Here is a 13,663-nt window from a genome sequence, read left to right as displayed (position 1 = left end):
TGGCACAAGCCAGTTCTCATCTACAGTATCTCCTCCACACAGCTCCTACACTGACACACAGTCTTGGACAGAAAAAGATGGAGAAAGAGAGAGGGAGTATGTAGTTAACCCGACACCACGCTTTCAACCACACGATCCGACGCACTGGACAGACATGGAGGAAGAGAGACAAAGACACATTAAGGCCTTTCACACCAAGAAATATAACTATAAAGAGATAGTTTTACAAATCGTTCTAACTCAAGTAGATGGCAGAGTCCACACCACAACTATAACAAAGACAATGGTGAACGATATAGTAATAGTGCTTGCTGTGAAGTGCCCTATAGAGACCACGCACCTATCGTATGACGCACACGCATGTGCACACACACAGGAGACCGTGTCTGATTAACACCAACATACTAAACACGACACCATACCCTGTGCACCTGTACACGAGAGTAAGAGAGACAGAGAGAGGGACACACATTAATTAATGAGGTCATGATAAGCCTGGATGAGCCGAGGTTCAAACCGTGGATCTTCTGAGTGACAGGTAGACACACTCTACCTTAATCTGAGCTACTGAAATCCTTGAATTGAGGCAAGAAAGCAGCCCATGCACAGCTGTTTTCTTTATGAAGCCATGCCCTTTGGCTCATGGAGGCTTAATTTTTTCACATGCAAACTTCTCTTCAATTGGGATTTAAGATAATGGTCCATAGATTGTGTATAGAACGTTTCACACAAATTGCTAAAAAATCCCAGGAGAAGTACAGATTTAAAGGTAGGGTAAGTGATTTTCTTTGGTTAAAATAAGTGTTAAATAGCTCTATATTCTGATAGTACTCATTGTTATAGAGTGTTTGTTCAGTATTAGGAGTCTCCTTGTCTCTCCACCTCTTTATTAAACAGAAAATGCATTTTCGGTTCAGTTTCAGTTTCATTTCCAATTTTATCCAACCAGGACAGAGAACTCAATCAGGATACAGATTAAACAAGTGAAATGGGAAGTGATGACACTAAGAAATGAGCAGACAAAATTGGAACTGGAACACTATACAAATTAAGCTTAAAAATGGGTACTTTCTCCTGATTGGCTGAGATTTTGACACCTACCGAAAAATGTATTTTCTGTTTATTAAAGAGCTGGAGAGACAGGGAAACATCTGTTACTGAAAAAACACTCTATAGCAATGATTACTATCAGAATATAGTATTTTAACCTTTTAACAAAATACTTTTTGTTTTAACCAAAATATATCACTTACCCTACCTTTAAGTGTTTAAAACTACTCATGTGTCTGTATAGTTTGCATGTTTCAATTGCGTGCTATAGCGCCACCGTTTGGCCAATGTTTGTGAGTTTCATTTCTTGGCCATTTGGTAATAGCTCTCTCCCACCATATTGCTTGGCCCCCTAATAAACCCCCTAATTTGAAGGTTTGTCTACTACTGTATATGGCTATTATGTCTATATGATGGAGCTTGCACAAAACCCCACTGATTTACACCTATAAAGCGGTGGTTTTCAATCAGTGGTCCAGGGACCACCAGTGGTCTTTGGGGGGGGTAGGGGTCCCCAGGGAAATTAGTTAACATAGCGTCACAATCATTTTAACCACTTAGCTTTGACTATTCAAAAATAGCAGATCTACAAGCTCATAGTGCGGCACCGAGTGCCGCACTATGAGCTTGTAGATCTGCTATTTTTGAAAAATCTTGAAAATGTGTGCATATCTTTGAATATATATATTTTTACATACATTTATACATATTTAACTCAAATCTTTGCTTCTGGGGGGTCCCTGGCACAAAACATTTTCAGATGAGGGTCAGCGGGCCAAATCTATATAAATTTAGGGGTCCTTGTCATGAAAAAGGTAGAAAACCACTGCTATAGACCTGTGATGTGACAATAAAACTCATTCTGATTCTATATTATTATATTCTATATCACCAGGTTACGTTGGATCTGAAACAGGGCTGTAACAAGGACCATTCTGGGACCTCGGTGTCCTCCCCCATCGCTGCAGGGATCATCGCTCTCGCCTTGGATGCCAAGTAACCAGCCCCCCCCCCCCCCCCACCCCCCCCCCCCCCACACACAGCACAGCAAATCAATACATAAACCACATTAGCAGATCAATGCGTATGATCAATCCGTTTGTCTTTGTCTGTTTGACCCTGTCTCAGCCCGGTGCTAACATGGAGGGATGTGCAGCACATTGTTGTGAGAACGTCACAGACGGCTCACCTCAACGCCCCCGACTGGCACGTTAACGGAGCTGGATTCAAGGGTGATAAATAATACCAGATTATAGGGGTGCAACCTTTAACCCATTAAGACCTGAGGCGATTCTTAAAACAAATCTAAATCCTAACAGTTTTTGGAAAAAAAATCCCCAAAAAATCGAATACATATTTTTTCAAGATTTTTCAAAAATAGCAGATCTACAAGCTCATAGCGCGGCACCGAGTGCCGCACCGAGTGCCGCGCTATGAGCTTGTAGATCTGCTATTTTATAGCCAAAGAAATCTAAAGTGACACAGATGCGTTCCAGGTCTTAAAGGGTTAATTGAACTAATCGATTTAATCCGTTATATAATACATAATCCAATAATCCATTTTAATGCATTTGTTAAATAAAATAATTTTCCCAAAAATTCGAAGGTAGCAGGTCTATAAGCTAGTAGATCGGCTATTTTCGCTATTTTGTGTGAAACCGTTATATGACAAAGTATTTTTGCACTGATTTGTTGACGTATATCTTTGTTATTAATCACAAAAGGAATCGATGTAATTATCGCCGAGAAGATAATCGATAGTTGCGGCTCTAGAAGATTACTTATTGAAAACTGCTATGATGCCATTTTCTTCTTTCAATATTTACCTTTTAGTTAGAATAATCAGAAAAAAATTAATTGCGAACGCGGAAGGAGGCGCGGAAGGAGGCGCGGAAGGAGGCGCGGAAGGAGGCGCGGCGAAGCCACGCCTCCGACCAAGTGGAGCTTACTATGTAACCCTGCTCAGGTTGTGTCTCTGTCTGTGTGTCTGTGTTCATGCTCTCATTGGCTCGTGCCCCCATGTGACTCACATGCGTGCACTGCCTGTAAGCAGCCACCCGAGTGCGCCAGAGTGCAGGAATTTAGACAATGCTCTGATTACAATGCACAACAGCCTGCAAAACACACACACACACACACACACACACACACACACACACACACACACACACACACACACACACACACACACACACACACACACACACACACACAATGTCAATGTTCTCTCCCCATCACGGTGAAATAACACGGATTACAAGTCCGTAAATACACAATATTTTCGAGCTGCGTTCGCTTCCAGCGTTCGCGCGTCTTACTTGTTATAACCACTGTGTGTGTGTGTGTGTGTGTGTGTGTGTGTGAGTGTGTGTGTGTGTGTGTATGATGATGATAGGTTCTTGGTCTACCTATGATCCTAGATGACTATTTCCATGCATTTGATGTATTACCTCGTGTTTTCCTTGCTTACTGTAAATCAGTGGTTTTCAACCGGTGGTCCGGGGACCACCAGTGGTCCTTGAGGGAGTACCAGAGAAATGAGTTAACATAGCGTCACAATCATTTTTAACCACTGAGCTTTGGCTATTCAAAAATAGAAGATATACAAGCTCATAGTGCGGCACCGAGTGCCCCCGCTATGAGCTTGTAGATCTGCTATTTTTGAAAAACCTTGAAAAAGTGTGCATATCTTTGAATATTTCTATTTTTTAAAAGCAAAAATTTACTGATATCTTTGCTTCTGGGGGTCCCTGGCACAAAACATTTTCAAATGGGGGTCCGCAGCCAAATGTATATCAATTTAGGGGTCCTAGGCATGAAAAAGGTTGAAAACCACTGCTGTAAATCACTCTGGATTAAGCTAAATGCCTAAATTTTGTGTGTGTGTGTGTGTGTGTGTGTGTGTGTGTGTGTGTGTGTGTCTGTCTGTCTGTCTGTCTGTCTGTCTGTCTGTCTGTCTGTCTGTCTGTCTGTCTGTCTGTCTGTCTGTCTGTCTGTCTGTCTGTCTGTCTGTCTGTCTGTCTGTCTGTCTGTCTGTCTGTCTGTCTGCCTGCGTGTGTGTCTGTGCTTGTGTGTGTGTGTGTGTGTGTGTGTGTGTGTGTGTGTGTGTGTGTGTGTGTGTGTGTGTGTGTGTGTGTGTGTGTGTGTGTGTGTGTGTGTGTGTGTGTGTGTGTGTGTGTGTGTGTGTGTGTGTGTGTGTCAGTGAGTCACCTGTATGGCTTCGGCCTGCTGGATGCAGAGAGGATGGTGAAGGAAGCAGAGAGATGGAAACAGCTCCCGCTCCATCGCCTGTGTGAAGAGGAGGCCCCCATACAACAGAGCAGGTGGTGTAACCTGTCTGTCACATTTATTTCTGCTGGAGCACTCTTCCACATCCACAGTGATGGAAGAAGTACTCAATTTTATTACTTAAGTAAAAAGTATTAATACCACGAGGTAGAAATGCTCTGTTACAAGTAAAAGTCCAGTAATCAAAATGGACTTGAGTAAAAGTAAAAGTACTGAAACTAACCCCACTTGATCTAAAATGCTATTCTGAAATAGATGTAATAATTTTTCAATTACAGTAGCTACATTCGTTGATTGTGTCATAAACCATAAGGAAGTCCCAAGGTTCAAGATTATTTATTGTTGCGTCTGGTGTACAGTTACATAAGAGTAAAAATGTGGATATTACAGCAGCATAAAAACAGTGATAAACAGCAAGATATTAAAAAAGAGATGTTTTTTCCTTTTGTATACTGTATACAGTACGCAATAGCAGTTGGTATGTTATTCTACTATTTTGTCAGCATGTCGAATGGTTTAAAAAGAGGCCAGTTTCTTTGTCATTTGCATAGCATGTCAAATTGACATGCTATGCAAATGACCAGAGTCATTGATCTTTGGCACTGGAGGGGCTCTCTCGGGCCCCTATTATATACATATTATGTATGCATATATACATGGGACTTGGTGGGAGGATAAGCTTATGGCACAATGGACCTGAATTATGAAATCTGAGTCAGAACGCCAACATCAGGCTATAGCATTTTGATAGAGTGTGGAACGTTTGGCGTGATTTTGAGGTGTTTAAGATGTGTGTTGAGAGGCATCAGATATCAACCATGAACATGTCGATATAGCCTACAGTATCTCTGTAATGGAAAAAGATAATTTAACCCATTCAATCCGCGGCACCGGAGTGTTCTAGGGACCCCCAGAAGCAAAGCTTTGAGTTACAAATGTTCGCTTTAAAGAATATTCAAAGATTTTCATGATTTTTCAAAAAATAGCAGATATGGAGTGCTGCACTATGAGCTTGTATATCTGCTATTTTTGAATAGCCAAAGAAATCGAAAATGACAGAGATGCGTCCCCGGATTTGATGGGTTAAAAAAAAACGGTTTCGAGGAATTAAATTATTGATTCGTTATCAAAGGGACAGTGACCCATTATGTCAAAAAGGCTGTTAGATGCCCTTTTCATTTATATTACTGTACATTAGGGGTGGGACGATATGGGTACCTCACGATACGATATATATCACGATATTAGGCCCACGATAACAATATATATCACGATATTCGACGATATTCGATATATTGCGATATCACGATATTCAATATATATTGCAAGAAATTTCACCAACGATATATCAAGATATCTGAAAATATCGATATATTGCGATATCGCGATGTATTGCATGAAATTTCACCAACGATATATCACGATAGTCCTTGTATTCAATTCATAAACACATAAAATAGCACCAAACAGTTCAAAATCATCATTACACAAATACAGAGTATGAAAAACAACGTATCACACACTAAAAAAAATTAAAATAAATATCGATATTTTTCGGCAGTATATCGATTAGTTATCGCGGGAGAAAGTATCGCGATATATCGCGATATCGATATATCGTCCCACCCCTACTGTACATGCCGCGACGCCTAAGATCGGCTACAACAGAACATCGCACTACAAAATAATAAATCAGACTTTATGCTCCTTTTTCGCTGTCTCTCTCTCATCTCGTCCTCTTCTCCCTCCTCTGTGTGTTTGCATGGTGCTTAATGATGACAGGTCCATCCACCCCGGCGCTGTGGTGAGGTCAGTGTATAGGAGCACAGGCTGCTCCGCTAACAGCCTGCAGCACGTGGCCTATGTGGAGCACGTCATCGTGCGCGCCACCATCGCTCACCGCCACCGCGGCGACCTCTCCGTCACGCTCACGTCGCCCTCGGGCACCGTGTCTCAGCTGCTCGCTAACAGGTAAGACACTATACAGGCCCTATTGAGGTCTATTCTGTTTTATATCTTTATTTTGCTTTAACCACTAAAGCCCTATAGCCCACAACACTATCGTTTCAGAATAATAGTTTTTTTCCCCCCATATATAAAAAAAAAAAACTTAAGGAATAGTGAAAAGAGTATCTCTACAATGAAGATCAGCTGTTTTCACTATTCTTGAAAATGGGCTTAAGTGATGAATTCATATTTCTGTAAGTGTGGGGTCCTGGGGAGATGCCAAATGTATCTCTTGGGTCTTGAGACGAAAGGTTTGGGAACCCCGTCCGCCTGCCATTAGCCTGCCCTGGAGGGACGGTGGATCTGAGGTTATGAGGCCTAAATGTAACTTTGGGATTTACACGGATGCATTTTCTACTTCTACGTTCTCAACAACCCCCCCCCCCCCCCCCTCCCAGGGGTCCTTTTAGAGGCTTCCAGGAGGTCCCCAGCTAAATTGCTAGTTAGGAACCAAATGAACCATTACGGGCCTCAGAGTAAAATGTGTAGTATGGTCGTGACCAGACCCGCCCCAGCCAATAGGCAGATTGCCTAGTGCACCATTAGGCTGGGGGGGCGCCCACCAAGCCAAGATTTAAGTTTTTTTTTAGGCGGTGAAACCGCCCCTATAAGTGAGGTTTGGATATTTGTACAACAAATCCTGCGCTGTGATTGGCCAAAAATGTACAAAAATTTACCCCGCCTAACCCTGCACCGTGATTGGCCAATCACAGTCTATTCAGGACTGTGATTGGCCAGTGTCACATGACACATGTGCATAGCTCTATATAAGAAACCATAACTTTAAAAAAAACATAATTGTTTTTTTTAAGTTATGGTTTCTTCCATCATAAAGAGTGTTTCAATAAATGTATTTATTTTTTGTACATGATTGGTTGACTCCATTCAGTATTGTGATTAGCTAGCAAGACACCGCCCACTTCACACAGGGTGTGATTTTTTTTTTAATAATAGAAAAATATACATATTTGTGCGTGATGCACTAAGCTGTTCGTAAATAGTGCCTAAATAAGGTGACTAAAGGGGTACAAATTTTCGATAAGCACAAACGGACGTGTGTGCCAACCGGCGTGTAAATCTCTGATATGTGTGTATCGCCGGTCTTCCTCATTTTTGTCTGACAGTCACAGGCGCTTTCTCGTGGACAATCATTTGCATTGCTCCATGTCCCATTTAAGACCATGAAAGGCAACCGGAAACTGACGAAATACAGATCTACAAGCTGACAAAGCGGCGCGACGCACCTCATGACAAATTGTAGATCAGCGCAGGCGAGTCCCTCACACGATTACAGGTTTATAAATTAAATAGCCGACTCTCACGTGTAGCCTAATGAAGAGAATAAGAAGGTTGCAGGTAAAATCCTGCCTAGGGCACAAAATTCCTCAGTGCCAGCACTGGTCGTGACAGTGCTGTTGTGTTTGTGGTTCAGGCCTCTGGACCACTCTGCGGAGGGCTTCAAGGACTGGGAGTTCATGACCACACACTGCTGGGGCGAGGAGGCGCGGGGCGACTGGACTTTGGAGATCCGGGACACTCCCTCCGAGGACAGGAACGACACGGAGACGACGGGCAGACTGAAGTGGTGGACGCTGGTGCTCTACGGCACCGCGGAGCAGCCGTACTCCTCCATGCGTCACGAACAGGCCAGATCGGTGGAGACCACGCCGGACGGCAGCACTGACCTCGTTGCTGAGGAATACAGCGGTGAGTACTAAAGCCTGATATATATATATATATATACCATTGGTTCTCAAAGTGACCCCCAGAGGTCCTTGGGGGGGGGGGGGGGTACCAGGGGGTCCCCAGCAAAATTAGTTAAAGATGGAGTGCCATGATATTTTTCAACCCTAAAACCTGATCATAAGGTATTATTATTATGTAAGGATTTTTTTCAACAAAAAAAAAGTGTACAGTAAGTGTTAAAATGTTGTTTTTATGTAGACACACCCACCAGTGCATTAAGTATACCTGGTTCTCACCTTAGCACCTCCTCCACCACCTTAGCACCACCCACCTGTCCTAGTCCCTCCTCCTCCTCATGCCCACACCTGTTGTGTTATGATAATGAGGGTGTGGGCTTTGTGATGTCACTAAAGGGCTGTTTCTCTATTGGCACGTTTGACCCTCAAGGTTTCAGCCTCCAGGAAGAAACTCCAAATAGTCAGAGAAGACATAAAACACCATAAAAACACCACCGGGGGGCTTAATGAAGTTCTATCAACCTCATAGACACATGGAAAACAGAAAAAGTGCAAAAACATGGCACCACCTCTTTAATATAGCGTCACAGTCATTTTAACCACTTTAACCAGATTTTTTTCTTTGGCTATTCAAAAAAAAAATCGAGTGCCGCGCTATGAGCTTGTAGATCTGCTATTTTTATTTAAATCCCTGGCACAAAATATTTTTTAGATGGGGGTCCGCAGCCAAATACATATCATTTTGGGGGTCCTTGACATGAAAAAGTTTGAGAACCAGTGATCTATACTTCGTCGTACGATAATGGTGTCCACTTGTCAAAAATAGATTGTCTATTTTCGCTGAATGTTCGCCCCCCCAGGGACGTGTTAAAAGCCCTATATACTTTGTTGTACGCTGAATAGATAGAGATAATAGCCGATCTACAAGCTCAGAACACGTCACGACGCATTGTGAAGTTGTGGATCTGCCAATTTTGAAAATTGTAATGTATTTTTATTTTTTTGGAACATTTTTAAATGTTTGAAATAAGTTATAGTTGGCTAACCTTTCCAAATTCACAGTACCGCAAAACAGCGCCCTCTTCCAGCCAGTGTTGATTTCGACGACTAAAACTATGACGAAAAATTTTCGTCGACTACCTTCTTTCACGGAGGAAAACTAAATAAAAACTAAATAAAACCTGAGGTATGATGACTAAAACTAAGACTAAATATATTGACAATTTCGTCAACAAATACAAACTAGTGTTAATGGGTTAAAGCCCTGGGTATTCACACCACAGCAGTTTATTGTCCCTGTCGGACAGAAATCTATCTCCATATTTACACTTTGTGTTGTTTTTGTCCGTAAACGAATGCCCCTACATCAGTGTGTCTTGAACTGTTTCATGTCAGGGACCCCCAAATTAATATGTATTTTGCTGCGGACCCCCATCTGAAAATGTGCCAAGGACCCCCGTACAAGATTTGTGTTATCTAATAATTTTTTCAAGACTTTTTGGAAAATAGCCGCTCCTCAATTTTGCTGGGGACCCCCTAGAACCCTCCCAAGGACCCCTGGGGGTCCCCGGACCACACTTTGAGAAACACTGCCCTTACATCATCGCATAGAGTGTGTTACTGAAAAGTAACGGTGTGGTGGACATACAAGGTTTCCACCAGTGGTGTAAAGTAACTAAGTACATTTACTCAAGTACTGTACTTAAAGGGATATTTCACTTTCAAATAAAATAAACATTAAAAATTAACATAAAAAATGGAAAAAGTTATGGCAAAATCACGGCCCCCTCACACATTAGTAGGACACTCTAATGCGTGAGGGGGCTGTGATTTTTCCATTACTTTTTTCATTTATTTTTAATATATTTTTTAAATGTTTATTTTATTTGAAAGTGAAATATCCCTTTAACTCTCTCACTGCCAGACTTATTTCTGGCTGCGTTTGCCCACTGCCAGAGATTTTTCGATTTTCTTACCTTTTTCAAGTAGTCACAGAATATTTATCTCCAGTATGATCGATCCCCTGATGGTTGCTAATCACTGAGGGTTATACTGTGTGGTTTCACAAATGTCAACGAGGTCATCGCGACCTCGTTGACATTAATTGTCTGCCTTTGAAAATAACATGTCTGGGCCAAAAATACATAGTAAAAAAAAAGGCACACAGGAGCCGAGATACAACTTTTTTAAGTAATAAGTTAATGGTTACAATTTTGAGGTATTTTTTACTGGAGTATACCAAATTTTCAGTACTTTTACTTCTACTCCACTACATCTAAGAGGCAAATATTGTACTGGCAGAGATGTATGCTCCACTGAGCATGTGAACCTTTCTAGTGGTTTTTAGTCATGGCTGCCAGTTCCCACCTGATGTCGTGAGGGAGTTCTGACTGCTCCACACCGTACTGAATAACTACTAGCTTGCATAATGTCTTCAGTGTTGGACTTAAATCTAAGATGGACAGACCATCAGAGACTTGGCCTCGAAAGAGTATGATACGATCTCCCACCATGCAACATGCACTATAATACATCTGAGAAGGGCCGTTTCCCTTGAGTTCAACCTTATTCCAGGTGAAGGTCACTGGGTTGAATTTCCACACATCATTTAAGTTTTTCCCGTTGTGGCCACCATATATGTACAGCTCTCCATTGTAGGCAAAGGCTGCATGACCCCAGCGTCCTTCTGGGAGAGGCTGTGCAGGAGGTGTGTTCAGCCAGTTGTTGGTCTCTGTGTCAAACACTCTGATGTTGTAGTAGACCCCCTGGTCCCCAAGGCCCCCAAATACAAACATCTTTGTCCCGATGATGGTGGCAGAGTGACAATATGAAGCAGGTGGTGGAGTTCCTCTGGTGTTAATTAAAGCCCAGACCATTGTGGTGGTGTCCAACTTGTACATCTCATTAGTGTATCTAGTCCGCTTGACGGATCCTCCATAGATATACATGACCTTCTCCAAGACACAGGCTGTGTGGTACTTTGCCTCTGGGACAGTTCCAGAAATCTCAGGCTTGAACCATCTGTGGGAGTCGACATCAAATCCATAGAGCAGGTTGCAGTAAGGAAACCCTCCCCAGATGTAGACGCAATCTGCTATAAGTACAGCTGTGTGGCCCGAGCGCCTGGAGGGAACATCAGGGGGACCTTCTCCTCTTCCATTTGTCCATGGGGGCAACTTCCTCCAGCGCAGAGACACTGTGTTAAAGATTTGGACTTCCATTTGAACACTGTTGTTCTTAGAATAGTTTCCTTCAAATGAGTACACCTTTTGTCCGACTACCACAGCAGCTGGGGAGTCAATATCATGTCCTTTCAGATGTATCGTCCAGTGAAACATATCACACACCAGCACCACTGTGAATCAGTGTAAGTAATTTAAAGAAAGGGTGTTAGAAGGCAGGACAATTTATTTCCAGAAGTGGCTGAATGGTGTTGTGTTAGAGACATTTAAAAGGACAATTACATCTGATGTAATAATGATGTTGTGATATCATTGCGTGATGACATCATTATATGGAATAGCTAATGACGTTACTCAACCTGAACGTCTATTTGAGCTAAATCTATGATCTGATTTTTGTCAGTACTATGACATTTCCATATTTGGGCATATTGTGATGAAGACGCGACGCATTTTATGTTTGGTTGTGCTCGGGTGTTGCGTTCTGAAAATAGCCGATCTACAAGCTCACAACGCGTCGCAGCGGCTATTTTCAATTTCAGCCATTACGACGCCATCAAGGCACCGCCAACATACATTTTAGTCGACTAAATCAACTTTAGATTTAGTGGACTAAAATCGTATGATGTTTAGTCAACTAAAACTAGACTAACAGTAAAACATTTCAGGTGACTAAAATATGACTATGAAAATGTGCACGCAGCACGCAATGATGATCACGTCCTGTCATATCACGGCTGAACAAAGAGACAATGATTCATTGTACTTCCTGGAACATTTTAGACTAGAATTTATTTTACCTGAGTTTGGGGGGGGGGGGGGGTGGGGGTGGGGGGCGGGTCCTGCTGGTCCTCTCCAGTGGTGGAAAAAGTACTCAAATTCTTTACTTAAGTAAAAGTACCAATACTGCAATATAGAAGTACTCTGTTACGAGTAAAAGTCCGGAATTAAAAATGTACTTGAGTAAAAGTACAAAAGTATTGGCATCAAAATGTACTTAAAGTACCAAAAGTAAAAGTACTAAATGTTTGAAAATAGCAGATCTACAAGCTCACAACGCGTCGCGATGCGACGCGTTGTGAGCTTGTAGATCGGCTATTTTCAAATAGCCTAGGTATAAAATAGGGCTAAAGTGGTTAATGTATGTTTTATAATAGAATAATTTATATCTGCAAAGTAACTAGTAACTAAAGTTTTCAAATAATTGTAGTGGAGTAAAAGTGCAATATTTGCCTCTGAGATGTAGTGGAGTACAAGTAAAAGTATTGGAAATTGGAAATACTCAAGTAAAGTACAAATACCTCAAAATTGTACTTAAGTACAGTACTTAAGTAAATGTACTTAGTTACTTTCCACCACTGGTCCTCTCCACCCCGTCTTTCATTATCATGCTGTTGCCATGACGATGCAGGGATGTTTGTGTGCTGATGATGCGTGTGTTGGTTTGCCCTCCCAGGACCCTGTGACCCGGAATGCAGTGACGATGGCTGCGAGGGGCCCGGCGCCCAGCAGTGTGTCACGTGTCTACACTTCTTCCTCAAGTTCAAGAACAACACAAGGTCAGAGCCATATCACACACCGTACTGTACATACAGTAGCATGCAAATGTCCTGTAGCTATTATACATCATCCATTCATCCAACGTGCTTGTCCTCCATACAAATGAATTTATGAACAATTGTACTAATATTAACCACATAAGCCCTATTTTAGACGTACTTATACTTTTAACCCATTTAGACCGGGAACATTTGTGTGTCATTTTTAGATTTCTTTGGCTATTCATAAATAACAGATATACAAGCTCATAGCGCGGCACCAAGTGCTGCGCTATGAGCTTGTAGATCTGTTATTTTTGGGGGGAAATCGTGAAAATGTGTGCAAATCTTTGAATATATATATATACATTTTTAACTCAAATCTTTGCTTCTGGGGGTCCCCCCAGAATTTAGGATTTAGAAGACATTTGTCTTCTAAATCAGAAGCAAAGATTTGAGTTAAAACTGTTGGCTTTAAAAAATATTTAGTTTCCCAAAAAAAAATGCAGATCTACAAGCTCATAGCACTGGGTGCCGCGCTATGAGCTTGTAGATCTGCTATTTTTGAATAGCCAAAGACATCTTAAAATGACACAGGTCCGGTCTTAATGGGTGAATAGAGAAAATACCCAATCCACGAGCTCATAAAGCCTTGCGTTTGAGCTGGTAAAATGTGTGAACGTCTTTGAAAGATTTCGCCTGTTATGACAAAAGCCCCTAAAATAATAATTGAATGAAATGTTATTGTGTATATACTGCATACAGTATAGCTACTGTACATGCTTTAGGCCTGTGCATGGCTTTCAAACATCTTCATGTGAAGGACCCCTGAATTGATAGGTATTTGGCCACGCACGCGACCCCCATTTAAAAAAAAAATTATGACAGGGACCAC

The 13,663-nt window shown here is 41.8% G+C and overlaps 1 protein-coding gene across 1 annotated transcript in view; it reads left to right on the top strand.

Moving 5' to 3' along the window:
• LOC308079015 (uncharacterized protein) overlaps positions 1-13,663 on the top strand; it is a gene marked incomplete at both ends in the record, with an annotated part of 96,896 nt that overhangs the window by 20,548 nt on the left and 62,685 nt on the right. Inside the window, 6 exons of the mRNA XM_080420353.1 lie at positions 1,946-2,046; positions 2,179-2,282; positions 4,253-4,373; positions 6,121-6,309; positions 7,778-8,052; positions 12,687-12,789. Coding sequence (XP_080276479.1) covers positions 1,946-2,046; positions 2,179-2,282; positions 4,253-4,373; positions 6,121-6,309; positions 7,778-8,052; positions 12,687-12,789 — 893 coding nt within the window. The remainder of the gene's footprint in view (positions 1-1,945; positions 2,047-2,178; positions 2,283-4,252; positions 4,374-6,120; positions 6,310-7,777; positions 8,053-12,686; positions 12,790-13,663) is intronic.

Source organism: Gymnoscopelus braueri, assembly GCF_963280865.1.
Source record: "Gymnoscopelus braueri genome assembly, chromosome: 22".
NCBI classification, from domain to species: Eukaryota; Metazoa; Chordata; class Actinopteri; order Myctophiformes; family Myctophidae; genus Gymnoscopelus; species Gymnoscopelus braueri.
Note: the sequence above shows the minus strand (reverse complement) of the source record. Positions and strands in the feature narration are given on the sequence as shown.